Here is a 16,208-nt window from a genome sequence, read left to right as displayed (position 1 = left end):
CCATAGACCTCCCCGACACCCCATTCTCTCACTCAGTCTGGGCAGGCTGCCAGCTCAGCCCACCCCTCTCTCTCTCTCTCTCTCTCTCTCTCTCTCTCTCTCTCTCTCTCTCTCTCTCTGTCTTTGTCTCTCTCTGTCTCTCTCCCCTCCCTTTTTTTTTTACCCTAGATCTCTCTCTGTGTATTCTGTACATACCAAGCCAAGCCTCACAATGCTGCGTTTACTAAAACAAGTGGCATAGAAATGTGCAGGGAAGTTGCTGTTCCCAGACGTCCCTCTCTGTGGTGGACTCGCTCTGTGAGGCAGTGCAGCACCCAGACGGCGCTGGTGGAAGAGCAGGGCAGGTGGACCGAGAGAGAGGAGAAAATAACATCACCTGTTTGGGAAATCTAGAACAACGGAGGACGAAAACAAGAAGGAGGAGTCTTCGGAGAGCGGAGGTCTCGCTGTGTCAACCCAGTCACCCCACCCTACTCTCTCTCATATGCACAAACACAGACACACTCTCCACTTGCCTCTCCCTTCTTCCCTCCCTGTTTGTCTCCTCCACTCTCCGATGCTGGTGTGGTGAACAGCAAGACACTCTCGGCTGAGCTGCATGGAGGCTCAGGGAGGGGCAGGGAGCCCAGGTAAGAGCCATTTTTATTCTTTCTTTTCTCTGTGCCACAGCTTTTGTCACATTAGCATGCTGTCTGTCTTTTGAATGACTTGTGCTGTAAGTAAATGTCTCTCTTACAACAGCATGTTCAAGATGTTTATACTTGTATGGACACTTTATAAATGATGGAACTGATTAATACTTGTCAGATGAGCTGGTTTAGACCATCTAAATACATTGTTCTGATTTTCTATACAAAATATATTTACTGATATGTTAGGTTTGAATTACCAGTGCACAGGTACCGTCTTTGATCATTTTCCTCTCCCAGGATCCAATTGTGGAGGGTTCATCTCTACATCTAAGCTTCATGTTTAATCTATAGCAGTACAGGTCTTTTTATATCCACACACTGTAGTCAACCATGCAAAAGCTGGAATGATGAAATACAAATTGCAATACAACAGTGGACTCATATGGCCTTTGTGTTAAGGCCATCCAGAGAAGCCAGTGCTGTGTGGTAGCACTGCACAATGCCCCAGTAGTGATGCACTGTAACATCTGAACAATCAAACATTCACAAAGGGCTGATGATATAACTGTGTCTATATATAGTGCAGGCTAATTATTGTAAGCTATCTACGATGTGACAGATTATAACATTAGTTTTGATAAATAATAAAATATGCCTCTCGTAATGTACAAAGACAGGCTGTAGAAGGGTAGTTTATTTATCATTAGCTGCATCTGAACCTCCAGTGTGCATTCAACCACTATTAAAGTATTGCTTTATTACTCTATTGTACCTTGGGGTAAAAAGAATGTCTCTGCAGACACTATAAGATGCAATTTCAGCAGATATAATGGGATATCCTTCTTTTCCTGGCATGGCTTTGTTCCACTTATCATTGTTTACAGACAGTATCTGAGCACTACATGTTCATGCTGACGGCCAGAATTACCAGCCCATGACAAATTGGGGTATTATTTGTTCACTATGATGATTGAATTAGAGTGAACATCATTATTCACAGGGTCACAAAGTGTGACTTCTGGAGAGCAGTGTGGCTGTTCTGTTCAACAGCCACAAAGTAGCATTGCTGGCTTTACTTGGGAGGATTAGAATTAAATATTGCTGGAAAATGCACCAGCGACACCATAAACTGTTCAGAAAAAATATTTCTGGAGTCAACATTTTCTTAATTTATTCTCTTTGCTCAGTAATCTGGTAATCTGTTTTAAGAGACATTTGTATGGAAATACTCATTGCAGAGTATATTGTATACCCCAACAAATGAAACCATTACTCTTAAGTACAGAAGATAAAGAGCAATCAGCAAGCAAAATGACCTAACGAAAAATGATGTTGAGGATGTTGATTCTAACTGCCTGCACTACAAACAGCGATTGGTTTATTGAACCGAGACAATGAGTTTGATTCAACATTTGGCAAATGTACGATACATCATTCTCATCATTTTATTTCTCTCCATCTGTCTGTGGAGGGTCAGGTGTTTCACAGCTGACAGCTCGAGGCAGGGTCAGCCATTGCTTGAAAAGACCACATTTCTGATAGCTGTCTGTCTTTCACCAACAGTAAAGACAGTGACATTCTTGTTGTTTACTCTTCGTCTTTCTTCACAGCCGGTTCGGCAGGTGGTGGCTAGATCTGGCCATCTGTGTGAACTTTTCCTGCTTTGCACGCAGATAATACTTTCTTAAAAGCTCTTTTCTTCTGCCAATAACCATCCTTATGGTTAACCTCCTCATCCTCCACATAACTTTCACTAAACTTTTGGGCATATCAAATGTGACATAAGGTCATGCATCTACATGTCCTTGTAGAACACAAATCGCTCATTAAAACATGGGGAATTTGCTTTTTTAATGAATGCGCTGCAACACAAACAGCCCACTACTCTTGTGATAACAATTCTGTGGAAAAAGCAAATTTTAGGGTTAATGATCCCCGGCTCCACTAGTCCATGTCGATGTGTCTTTGAGCAAGACACTGAACCTTAATTAACCTTAAGTGCTTCCGCAGGCTGTTCCTGCGGCATATACGAATGGGTGTGAATGATTAGATAGTTCTGATGGGCGGGTAGCACCTTGCATGGTAGCCCTTGCCATCAGTGTGTGAATGGGTGAATGATGACATTCAGTGTTAAAGCGCTTAGAGTGGTCGGAAGAGTAGAAAAGCACAAGTACAGTCTATTTCCCATTTAAACTGCCTCAAAGCAGTTGTCTCAACTGTGTGAGAATTAGTGTCTACTGAAGAATGTGATGGAAATTAAAACCTAAGCTGCTCGTCTAAATACTGAACAAACATCTCATTATAACAGCAGAGGTAACTTTATCGTCTTTCAGTTTCTGTGGCTCCTCGCTGGGGAAATCAATCAACAGCCACCGATGCACACTGTGCTTCTCAGGGTGAAAGCAGAATCCATCATGTTCTGGCTTGGCACACTTTTAATCTGAAATGAGAAATTCAACTGTCTAGGAGCATACTGCAAGAAGGAATAGCCTCACCAGCCATCTGGTGACACCCATCAGGAGTCTGCTCTACTCCCACGTCTTTCTATCAACTCTGCATATCATCATAAAAAAATGTAATCATAAAAAAGCCATACTGCCGTTATTTTTGCAATATTTCCTTACACATATATTGTTTTTTTTCTATCATCATTTTCTTTTAAATGTCATTTTTTTTAACTGTAGTACTAGTTTGTATTGTTGATAAATCAATTGTGGGATTGTATCCAACATGCCTGTTTCAGCTCACTTCAGCCTTCCTTAACTTAGAAATTCAGATAGTTCATGTTGCAATTCAGTTCTCTGTAATCTTTCAGTTAAATGTGCAGCACTTCCGTACTCCTGTCCTTACCTCACTCAGCCTCACCACATCCCCCTCTGTGTTTTCGCTGTGTCAAACAGGCAAACAGATATTGTGCATACTTCTGCATTTGAAGGGATGCTATTTTAAGTACCCTCTATTTTCAGACTTGTTAATAGCCTGCGTGAACTTCTTTTTGCTATTTTTGGAATGGATGTTTGAGATTGAAGAGCGTGACTAGGCTCTCAGAATGTTTATTAGAAACATGACAATAATATACAGTAACTGTTGAATTAGATTTTTACCCGCAGTCAAGTAAACAAATCTCCTTTCAAGGAATCACACATCTATAAAACTTTCGACACTGTGTATACAAATAGATACACAACAGACATCGATGCAGGATTGACATCTGAATGTTGTAAAGAATATATTAGCGGCAAACAAACAGATTGAGATATTCATGAACTTCAATGGACAGGTGATGCAGTTACCTGGGGATTAGTGTCAGGTTTAGATTTTTCCATTGAGTGGGAAAACATAATATTGGTTTTATAATAATCACCGAACACGACTCAGACACTGGACCCAACATTGAGTTCTTTTAGTACTTAGGATCTCTTAAGTGATTTTGTCCCCTGCGTTACCCCAAGATGTGTCTTCGTAGATTTGACTGAAGTTTCTTAATGCCTTAAATTGTTCTAGGTTAGATGTAGACCTGAGGTCTACAGTAAGTTAATAACTAAAGCACACATCTCTAATGTAATCTTGTATTAAAAATCTAGCTATGACGAATGTCTCCACCTTTTTATTCTCTTTGCTCCCTCTCACTATCTGTTTCTGTGTCTATGTGTGCTGATAGAGCCCAACAAAGACATCCAGAAGCTGCTGAAGCTCTCCAGCTCAGGTGACCTATCCAAGGAGTTGTTTCACCGCCCAGCAGGGGAGGAGGAGGAAGGCAGCCTGTCAGGGCACACTGCTAGTCTGCTGCACATCACCGAAAAGAGACGTGAGTACCGGGGGAGGTGGGTAAAGAGAAGGCGATATTAAGAAAGTCGAAGAGTGATGAATGTTCATCGTTTGCAATGTTACCGGCTAATTATGGGTGGAAAATGCTTCGAGCAAGATACCTGATCAATAGCAAGTGAATACAAGGAAGGAGACGAGGAATGTTGAATAAGGAGGGCAGAGGATATCCTGCTTCTGTTAAAGAGTGACTTATTAGTGACAGTCAATCGATCTACAGTAACATATGTGACACAAAATGAATCTGACATATAAAACATGTAACATTCTCTGATCTTTAAACCCAGTGAATGATTGCAGACTATTTTAGATTTTACGGTCCCACATTCTGAAAGACCACTGCAGCTTAGCCTTGGGTGAAAGGACTCATTGTTCATCAGTAGCATACAGAGGCTTCCCTGTACGGGCCAGACTCAGAGCCCAGTGCACAGAGACAGATACTCGGGAGAAAAGACAACCTTTATCTGCTTCACTAACCAAACACTTTTTCAGAGAAACAGCTCATCCAGAGGCTAATGTCCGTGTCTCGATGATTTAACGTGACCCACTAACTGGCCGTGCCACCTGGCAGGTCAGTTTATAATCTGTGGCTATAAAGAGAAAGAAAGAAATGAGCCCATCCTGAGAAAACATGTAATCCAAATGATCACCCCCTTGTTATCGTAAATTACCCCCCCCCCCCCCCCTATAATTTAGAGATTAGGAATCACATTAAAATGTACCTGCTCTTTAAATTGTATGGAGATCATTAATTCAGGTTAATGTCCACAGAGCCACAATGCAGCTTCATCTTGACTGTCACAGAAACAAATTCCTGCCTTGTGCTGCAGTTTTATCTCCAGTAAGGGGGACCATGGTTGCTCCTGAGTTGTCTGCAATATTTATTTTTAGGCCCAGAGCAAACAGCCTACGTTAAATAGACAAACTTTTCAATATCCCAGAGAGAAGCAAGTTGTTAGTGGGTTAGTGGCAACTAAATCATTGAAAAACAACAAAATGCAGGTACAATAGATGTACTAATGCATTAAAAAAACATATTAAACTGCAGTGCAGATACATTTTCCCTTTGTTATTGGGATTGGGTGGACGGATAAAAAATGTATGGTGACTGCTGTGCAGTGGTCTTAATTCCAAAAAATGTTTATCTGTTTGTATTGATCTTTAATAGCAGAAACCAGGAGTCAAAGGGAAGAACTGGGAAATCTGGGATTCAAAGACTTTAGTGGAGTTTATTTTACAGCGTATGCTATAACATGTTGCGCAGATACAGCCCAGTAAACCATGCTTTATTCATCAAACATTTTCAGCTAACGTGTTTTCATCGAGGCGACATGTTTAAATCTTGATGGACTTACGTAGCTGTGTGTGCGTTCTCAAAGTTAAAAATTGCAGCTTACTTGCCTGTCTGTTGTTGATTAGCAAACGTAGCAAATGTAACATCAAATAACTAGCACAAGACAAGTATGGACAAGTGCCCGAATGTTCAGTCACTGTGAGGAGAAAAGAAATACACACTTGCAACAGAATATATTTAATATATCTTTGTATTGTTGTTTAATATACTATCTCAATACCTTGGCTGTTTCTCAATCAAACGCCTTTAGTCCATCAAAGCCTCATCATCATTACCAGCTGCGCAGGCTTGAATGATGACCTCAGAGTGCCGATGAACCAGTAGAGAAGGAAGGGGATCACACAGCTCCAGCATGCAAGTCACATCCCCTCTACTCCCATATATCCCTTCTGCCAAAAGTGAACTCCTACCTTTACCCATCCTCTCTGTTCTTTGTTCCTTCAGTTGAACCAATCTGTAGCTACTTTTCTACTTGCAAAGAGAAGAAAAGAGAGAGAAAATGAAAGGAAACCCTTTTATAGAACATCAAATTGACAGCATGCAAACAATTATTTGTGCCCAGTTTACTTTTCAGTAAATTAAAGGAACCTTTATTTCACACACATTAACTTCAAAGTCATGAATGCTGAGTGTGAGATTAAGGGCATGCTAAAAATAATAAGAATATGTTAGGAAGGAGTACGGATTAGAAGACACAAATTTGACTTTACTGGCCACCAGGCTGTAAGCTTACTGTAAGAAGAGGCAGTGGCCTTTTTTACATCATCCATCTGCTTCAGGCACAATGTCCTTCTTTAGTCTCAGCGTGAAACCTCTATTGTCAGTCCCCCTCACTGGCGTCTTAAAGCTCGCCTGATTGGCTTTTGAGATGGAGGCAGTTTTTTCAGTGCGTCTGCCTGGGAGAGAAAACACACTGATCAATTATTCAAGGAGAAAAGGGTGTGGGAGAGGAGAAAAGGGATGGGGAAGGGCTGGTTAAAAAACAAGCGCAGCAGAGTGGGAATAACCTTGTAGCCTATTGAAAATAATGGCAGTAAATAATGCAGGGGGTGTTTTGTTTTACATCATGCCTTCCTCAATCTATACCTTCTCTCGCTTTCCTTTCCTCCTTATTCTTTAACGTCAACCTTCTTACATAGCTTCATCTCTCCCTCTTCTCACATCATCCTGCCGCTCCCTCGTTTCTCTTCATGTCCTCCTCCACAATTTTTAAACCTGTTTCACTGCCTCCAGTTTCTTCACTCCTCCAGAAAAGGGGGGTCAAAAAGACTGATAGCTGTCAGCAGGCACCTTCCAGCCTAAAGGGAAAGTAAAAATGTATTCACAAACGCAGTCAAGACGCAAGTAATGAAAAATATGAAGGAAGAAAAAAACAAAACAGGTTCTTTGTGATTTTTGTCAACCAATGATTGCATATTGCAGTGTTTCTCCACTGAATGTACCGCTATGAGACAGCAGACACACGCACTTTCTTAATTCTGACTTTTGGATGCTGCTGTTTAATCATATGTGGTGCAGAGGATAATGGTGTGGCAAGGGGAACTCGTTAGCGTAACCCTTTTAGGAAGTGTCTTTTAGAAACAATTTATTATTTTGCTGTAAAGGAGTAATGTGATGTCAAGCCTCAGGCTTATATATTTGCAGTGTATTATGATGGTAGAACAAGCAAAGCCTCAAGTGTGTTCAATAAAAACTTAAAATCATTCTATATCTAAGTGGTAGCTTAACCCCTGAGCTAACAAGAAGGAGATGCTAAAAGTGACATATGTGGTCTCCTTTTGCAGTAAAGCCTTCTATGATTTAAATAGAACTGGGGAATAGCATGAAAGATCACATTAAAGCTAATAGGATTATTACCAGCCGCGACAGTGACAGTGGTATAGGCCCCTTTCAAAGCAGCCATGTCATGGCAGGATGCACACAGGTGTAAATGATCTGATTAACTATGGTCCCTTTCTATTAGGTATATCACAGTCATTCCAGGGAGCCAGCATTCACAATACCCAGGCCCTGTCACAACTAAATGGAACAGGGGCCCCGTAATCATGTTATTGATTACACCTGCAATGACATTATGACAAATGGCTTCTGCCAAAAGGGCCCACAGACTCACTGTTCACATCTTGTGAGTCTGTGTGGGAGTTGCTCGATGTTTAGATTTCTGTCTATGTTCAAATATTGTCACTGTGATAGCGTCGCTGCCATGCAATATCCCTCCCTTTCTCGTGACTCATTTGTTAGTCTTCCCTCATCGTTATTGCCATTCTCTGTCCCTATTTCACTCTTTTTGTAGACATTAACATTTCTAATATTTTCCGTGGAGCTTTTATATGCTACCCACATGGTCCCTGGCTTTGTAAATATATAACACCCATTTCGATACGAAATGGGTCATGACCGGCATTTCACCCAGTCCTGGTAATGAATACGGGTAGGACTTCTTGAGTAAAGCAGATGGTTTGGGGTGAAATAAAGTACAGGCGAGGACACCTTTAGACTTCAAACTCCAAAGTCTCTGAATTTTCCTTGCCCATCTCTTATTTGCATTCTCTCATAGTCACTGCTTCCTTATTTTTGTTCCACGTGTCTCCTGGCATTTCTGGTGTTGAATGTTTTTAATATATCTGAAACATGGCACAATGACCAGTCACTGCTTCAGCATGATGATCAGTCTTCTTTCAATCAATAGCTGCTGAAGGACGATGCAGGGAGTTAGATGTAACAGCAGCAGCAGAGTGGGTTCTGCCTCTTCAACTAGATGCATTGTCTTAAACAGCGTGGAAAACAGCAGGCAAACGACATGGGATAATAACAGCTTTCAACCTGTCACGTAACCCATCATTTCTCCACACATTCAAGCCCACAAACGACCAGTGAAATGTTTCAGACGTGACGTTGCATGGCAGACAGGCTTCAACTGATTCATAAGGAAATACAAACACCTACATCTGCTTCAGTGAAGTCTCCAAACACCTTTCTCACTATAATGGTAGATTAGTTCAGCTCTATTACACAGAATCGGTCCCTAACTTGAGTGATGCTGAGACAAGCTCTTGGACCCTTGCTAGGCTTTATGTATGTATTACAGAGTCTTTGAAAAAATGTCACTTTACATATATCACATTCAAATTTCAGCCTGATTGGAATGCAGAGCCTGGCGCGCTGATGCACGCCTCATGTGCATTTGACCCTGTTGCGTGCAGCAGTAGTGACTCCCGTCTGCCGAGGAATTTTGTGCTGGAAATGAACAGGTGCAACACACCCAGGGGAAAGATGGAATTCACAATGTGTTGAAGATCTGGCTATTTCTTTCTCCTCTGACTTTAGCTCTTGTTTCAGTTCCTCTGCGACTGCCTGCATGAACTCACAGGTGTCATGCTGAAACAGAGACACTGACCACAGTGGCGAGCTCTGAGGCAGATATAAGTAATCTACTGTGTGTTGGAATTGTTTTCTAACGTAGAGAGCACTGAGCAAGACATGTACAGACAAAAGTGAATAAAAGAGTAAATATGTTCTTTGTCGAAATCAATTTTACAACAGTACTGCAAAAGCCAGCAATTGATCTGATTATGAGTACAATGGAGATTTAAGAGCGGTACATGATGGGCTGAGGAGCTCTGTGTTGAAAATATATGCAGTCTATCCCCCATTTCTTTAAAAAAATAATTTGAATCTCTCAACCTTCCTCCAGACTAAAAGTATGCTGTTTTCTCTCCCGGCCTCATAGAACCACTGAGTAGTGTGTCCTCTCTGGAGGTGCACTTTGACCTCCTGGATCTGACTGAGCTGACTGACATGTCCGACCAGGAACTGACTGAAGTTTTTGACTCTGATGAGGAGAACCACAACGAGTCCCCAGCAGGTAAGGTCTGCTAAAAGGGAATTACAACAAACAGGAGCCTCTTCATGCCCATGCACAGATTTGTATTTAAACAAATGCAAAGGAAAATTATTCAAAACAAATCCCCGTAGATTTTTTCTTTTGCCCTCTAGCTTTATACTTAAAAAGCTTGGTTGTGTCAGTGTGTTACTTGTATCATGTATCATTTGATTAGTTAGGGAGGCATTTCCTCAAATTAAATTCCATCCCTGCAGTCCTCGACCTCAACTCAGTGACTTTAGGGATGAAGATGCCTGCAAAAAGAAACATAAAACATTACTTCTGAATGTGGTATTACTCAGTGACCTGGGAAAGGGAGAGTTTCACATCATTATGGCCTGGCAGGGTCCTAAAAGGGCCTAGCAGGGTCCTAAAAGGGCCTGCTGAGCCATAATGATTTGATATGCCACCTAACTCCCTTCAGGGACTCATCAAAAAAATATTTCACAGTATCTGGAATAAATGCCCTTAACAGGTCAAACTTCCATTTTGAAATTGCCTCACGCTGTTTGATTCTTATGAGAAACAGTTTTAATTTGATTCTACCAAATTGGCACTTGGAGTCTCAACAAAACAGGAAAGCAGGAATGAAGAAAACGATGAACCTCCTGCACAAACCGACAGCAGCTTCTGTACAGGGTAAAGGCTAGCACGTCTTTCTCCCAATACGCACAAGGATGCACAAAATCTTTGCCATGTTTTATTTATGACCTGTGAGCCTCATCACGCATGCGGACAGTGAACTCTCTCCTCCTGCGACGCTCCTGCCGTTCAGTATGCACACAGGATTTCATGCCAGCTCACGATTTAGAGGTCCACCGCAACAGTTTAGACAATGCCTTACAAATATTGTATGGTCTGTGCATGGATTGTGCTCGTCACAAAGTTTAAAACATCACATTTTTCTTGATAAAAATGTCGGGCTTTCAATTATGATACTAGGTGTGTAACCAATTCTCGTGCTTTGGCTGAGAATATGCAATAGGTTCAAATATATATTCATCATTCTGGTGACAGTGACTTAAAGAGGACCTAATGGTCCACTGAAACACTGTGCTGGATGTAATACTTATTTCTCACTCTTGTGGAGAAACAGTCATCTTAAAACTTTATAAATCAAGGTTTTCCTTATATTCTTTCTATATGCTTCTCTCTTTTTTTCTCTTACATTTCTTATCTCCTCCTTCTTGAACAACAACAGTGTTATCTCCCTTCCTTCTCTTTTCTGTTCCATATCATGGCACAGCTTGTTATGTGTGAGTTATGGTAGGCCATCTGTGCTATGCTGCTCCACAGCCAATTATTTAAATTAAAGTGCAGAGGCCCCTTTATGTGCAAGAAAGACCCTTGTTCTTTGTTTCTTAGTAAAACCTTGTGCATTGTTGAGTTTAGAGTACTCTCAAGTAAAATGCTTTACCAAAACTTAAAACAATGTTTCAGTTTATTATATTCACTGACAGGATTCTTGATTCAGTCTCACCCAGTTTATTTCTCTTACTTGTGCTAAGACAACTGTATTGTAGGACAGCTGTGTGGTTGTCTTGATGATCACCATCTGCAGCTACTATACCAACTGAGCTCCACCGGATACTCCACTGTGTTCACTAAGCCTTACTGTGTCTGTCTGCTGTTTGCTGCTGAGCAGGTAGTGTACAGCATGACTTGGCAGCACTGAAGTCCGTTCATTTGTGAAATTCTTAAATGATACACTTGCAGGCGAGTTACTTGTCTGAGGTGCAATAGAATAGTCACATATAATCAATCTTCCTGTTGAAAAAAACATGACATAACTAAGCTCCTTTAAAAAGTGAAATCAGGGGATTTATAACGTTTTATTTATGAATTGATGAATTCATACACAATGGGGTCGACACAGTAAATCCAAGAGTAATTAGATTCAGTTTTTTTCAAATTTGATGCATCATTTAACTCTTTTAACCCATGTTCCCACAGCTGAGCAGACTACACATTTTTAGCATTTCCATCCTTCTCAGCTGTGTTTTCCAACACCACCACACCAAGATCCCTCAGGCTCTCGTTAATCGCAGGCCACAGCTGCTTTTCAGTAGCCAGTTGCAGGAGATGCAACAGCCAAGAGGCTTTAAGTCCAAGGCCTCACATCCGCTCCCCTGCTAATCAAGATGAAGTCCTGTTGTCAGGAGACGTACAGCTGTATACCACTGTTATTATGTCAAATGATTTCATTTCCACAGCCTCAGATCTGTGAGAAAAACAAAATCTCAACAATGATTAAATGTTTCCACCCTCAGAATGACATATTCAGATGATCTGTTTTTATTGTTAATAAATGCAAGTGACAACCTCACAATAAGCAGGGTGTGTCATTCACTCTTGTATTTTTACCTGAATAAACTGTGAATAAAAATAGATCAGCCATCTGAGAATAGGTATCAACATTTCTTCCTCATAGAACATCTTTAACCTTTTGACGTGAGATGTATCATTTCGTGCAGTGCTGCTCCCAAAAATCTCTCTCTTCTACCTGTTTGCTGTACTTGTCTCACACCCACCACAAACACAATCCTCCTCTCCTCCACCCTCTGTCTTTCACCTTTCTTTATCTTTCATTTCCAATCTCTTTCCCCATGTCTGCCTCAGATACGGCTTTAACAGAGGAATGATACAAATCCCAAATGCAGCCACCAAGATTGCTGTAGAGAGTTTGCAGACGGATACTGTAGACTAGAGCAACTGCAAAGTGTTTCACATACACGGCTACACAAGGACAATAGGATAACGCTTGATTTGATTTGTTTTGCACCGTACATTGCCGAGTCATTGCCCCTTTTACATGTCATTTATACATTTGAAAAGCATTGTCAATTTAAAAATACACTTTTCAGTGTGATAATCTAAAGATATTCTACTGTCCAATACAGATGTTGTGCTGTGCAGACAATGACAGTGGATGTGTGTGTGAGAGAGAGCGAAAGGATTTATGCAAAGAGCAACTTATTGTGAAACCAGCTGTTCATGGATTCCCTAAAACCTCCCTCATTATCCAGCGCTATAATTTCATGCAATGCAACTTTTGAATTGTAGTATGTGGGTTTATTTGTCCATATAGTCATCAGTTGAGTTCATTGTGGGGGATAGATTGATTTGATTTATTTGTGTCAGAGGTTGTTTTGCAAAAGTGGTAATATTGAGCTGTGCTCTGTGAGCATTATTCTCGATGGGAAACTGCTGAGTATGTGCCAGTGTGTTGAGGGCAAGTCGGAGTTGAGGGAGAGGTTAAAGGAAGATGAGTGAGCGAGTTAATGCTGAATGTAGGTTCTTCTTGAGTAATTCACTTCTCCCTGCTGGAAACATAGCCTGGTCCTTCAAAGCCACAGTAATCATAATCTGAGTTACCGCACTAGCACATTATTTATAGACGCTTGTGTCTTGGCACACAAGAAGAGGTTTACTCTGTCCAGTAGGTTTGCTCTTTGTTTATACTAAGATGAGCCTCATGAACCATAGAGTTCCCCCACGTCCCTGACAAACTACCATAGGCATAGCTTTGGCCTCTTGTTCTTGGTCATTGGAGCAGTAACAGGGTTTTACCTGATGACGTTGCAAACTGCCAAAGCAGGTGTTTCCAATCTGCTGTCAAACACCTGCAGTAATGTCATTGCTGAGGTTGTAGCCAGATGTGATGCCTGTTGTAACATGTTGCTGCCCATTGAGAGGCAGTGAAGCAGCAGCTTCCTGTCTTGGGTCATTCAGCGGTTATATACCCATTTATCCTTTAGGACTACAACAAGACCGCTTTTTATAGACACTCTATAAAGTTTCTTTGAATATGAAAGGTCAGATTCGAGCTCAACTCACTACCTTTAGGGCCGCTTCAGGCTGCTAAGGACATTACAGATTGTTATCTTTGAAAAGTACTTGTCCCAGTTCCCAAACAGTGATTGTGCTGTGCTAGAAATAGTATGCAAAAAAATATAAAACAAGTGTTGTTTCCCTTAAATCGGTTTAATGAGAAGGGCATTGTCACCCACTACGCATGTGCACATTTACACAAATGTTGTTTTTCCTGTTTTTCCTTTCTCTGGGAGAGGCTAGTGTCTCAGAAACATTAGGTTATGCAGCAACATGCTGACTGAAGAATCTAATGGCTGCTAGCCAGCAGCACAGAAGGAATACAGTGCAGTACCCCATAGCTCAGGGTACTCTGTGTATGTGACTGCATGAGAGCGGGAGAGAATAAAGGAAACATCTTTGTATGTTGTGGGGAAGTATCTAATTACTTTACCTCTCAGGTGGGCAAACAGTCCTTTGTGTGTGTTCAATTACTTTCATGTATGAATGAATTCATGTTCATCAGTCTTTTAATTAGATGTCAGGGCAAAAACAGGTCAGTATAATTCTGAATGCACATAAGGAATGGAAAATCCAGACACATCGCAGACACACAGATATGTACAGTAACCATCAACCAGTCAATCAGCAGGTGTTTATAGCGCTTGCTGCAGCAGACTCCTTCATGCTGCTCAGGAGGTTGTTGTCCCCACTTTCTCATTAAAATCCTAGACGCCATCAATCTTTTGAGATCAATACCTCTTGTGTACCTCCCCCCTTTCTCTCTCTTGCTTTGCGTATCTCAGTCTGTAATGTGTGTGAGGATATGGATGTGGGTTTGGGGAGATATATAAACCAGGTGCTTAGTATGACCTTCACTTAAGAGATCCAGCATTAGACCGGTACAGGCAGTGTGAGGCAGAGCCAGTTTCCAGCTCTCCATCAGTCTTTACGCCTCTTGCCTTTTTGTCCTCCTGACAGGTTGGACATCACCACCAAGTGGTACAAAGATGCAACGACAACGAAGCTGAAAACAAATCCATGGCAAATATTTAAAAAATAGCCAAAGAAACAGTTGGTATAAAGTGGCCGAGTTGTAGCAGAGAGATTCTTTTTGGGAATTATTTATTTACTGGTTTATACAAACAGAAAGCAGTGATTTGTGTGATGAATGCTCTTGCAGATCAGTTTCTTAGCCCATCTAAGCTGGTCATCATCTCACTTTCACATGTAAGAATCCTTAAGAATGTAATCAGTGTGATCCCGGTAATCTTGAATGAACAACAATCGGTGGCATGTCTAGAAATGGCTGATATATATATATATGTGTGAGTGCAGGCTTGTTATAGGCTAAAGGCCTTTAATGGCTGGGAGGAAAGCAAGCAGCAACTGTATCTAGCAAGGTTTCTGTTACAGTTGATTGGCAGTTTCTGTTACAGTTGAGCTCTGGAAATAGTTCTAAATATGCTTTTAGGAGATGTAGAGCTATGTATAGTGACACCAATAAACATTGAAACAGTTGTATTTTCAAGTTCAAGTTGTGTTTAGCACGACAGGGTTGCAAAGTGATTTCCTTTTGTCTATTTCCATATTTGTATCTGCCGAGACTCTGCATTTCTGTTAGTAACAAGTCATTGTGTGTTCCCAGGTTCCCACCAGCCTATGCTGCCCAGAGGCGGGTACATGCGCTCTCCCTCGTGGACACGCTGCAGCAAAGTTGAGCCCCCGCGAGAGCGAAAGCACCACAGCGACTCGGACACTGCAGAGCCCTTAATGAAGCTGGAGAGGCCGAAGCAGATGTGATATCTGATGTGAAACAGGCTGACTGCAGAGAGATAAAACCCCGAGCCAGACAGAGAATGCCAAAAACCCAACAAAGTGCCAACTGTTTTGTAATCATCTTTGAAAAGATTTATTCAACTCATGATGCAATATTTCACATCTTTCTAAGGTTGTAGCTGATTACTTGATTTATTTATCTCACGTTTAGCTTGTCTATACTAGGGGTGCCAATAATTCTGAATATTGTGACACGATGGATCAAAAGTGACACTGGGATGATAGAAGAAGAAATAAAAGTCTTGAAAAAGTGTATTTTATCGTGAAATTCATAACCTACATTTTTGGAAATGCAGCCCCATTCTGTACTGCGTGGTGAGCACTCAATATATTCATTTACATTATTCAAAAATGTGGTCTTCCTTGTGTAAAATGTGTTGGTACAGTATAAAAATTGGCTGAGTGGGATGAGTAAAGCTGATGAAATTACTTTGGATTTGTAGTTTGACATTCATTTTGTGTCCCCTGTTTTCATGTCGGTATCAATGAAGACAAAGTCTAAAAAGTGCCCTGCAGAAGAGAAAGCACATTGGTTGCTCAACTTCTGAGTAACATACGAAATGTCCTTAACATATTTTTAACTTTTAAATTTGAACTGTATATACAGTATATTAACCAGGTTAATGAATCAGTGTAATACAATTGCTTAGATCTCCGGCTAAATACTTTTTTGCATAAGACTGTAGAACGTCTTATTTTACAGCACCACACATGCAGGACACACACTGATGCTGGAACAAAACTATTATAAAAACAATAGAATTACAATAGAATTCTGACATTTTTAGAAATTATATCTCAAAAGAGAAAAGAGGCTGATAAAGAAACAAAATAAAATATACTGGGAATAAAAAAGACAAACCAG

General features: G+C 40.9%; 1 protein-coding gene across 1 annotated transcript; it reads left to right on the top strand.

Moving 5' to 3' along the window:
* Positions 1–246: 246 nt before the first annotated feature.
* dbndd1 (dysbindin domain containing 1) lies at positions 247–15,757 on the top strand. The gene is made up of 4 exons (XM_076110249.1): positions 247–629; positions 4,294–4,440; positions 9,542–9,676; positions 15,153–15,757. Exons 1-4 carry the CDS (start codon positions 599–601, stop codon positions 15,305–15,307), a joined length of 468 nt encoding a protein of 155 aa, XP_075966364.1. The 5' UTR covers positions 247–598; the 3' UTR covers positions 15,308–15,757.
* Positions 15,758–16,208: the final 451 nt, after the last annotated feature.

This window comes from Anarhichas minor, unplaced genomic scaffold (genome assembly GCF_050575085.1).
Source record: "Anarhichas minor isolate MPS153535 unplaced genomic scaffold, ASM5057508v1 ptg000042l, whole genome shotgun sequence".
NCBI classification, from domain to species: Eukaryota; Metazoa; Chordata; class Actinopteri; order Perciformes; family Anarhichadidae; genus Anarhichas; species Anarhichas minor.
Note: the sequence above shows the minus strand (reverse complement) of the source record. Positions and strands in the feature narration are given on the sequence as shown.

Excerpts from the sequence above, each read along its gene's own strand:
- dbndd1 (XM_076110249.1), top strand. The coding sequence starts at position 599 with ATGGAGGCTCAGGGAGGGGCAGGGAGCCCAG. Across the intron at positions 630-4,293 it reads GGGAGGGGCAGGGAGCCCAG|AGCCCAACAAAGACATCCAG; the intron begins GTAAGAGCCATT and ends GTGTGCTGATAG. Across the intron at positions 9,677-15,152 it reads CCACAACGAGTCCCCAGCAG|GTTCCCACCAGCCTATGCTG; the intron begins GTAAGGTCTGCT and ends GTGTGTTCCCAG.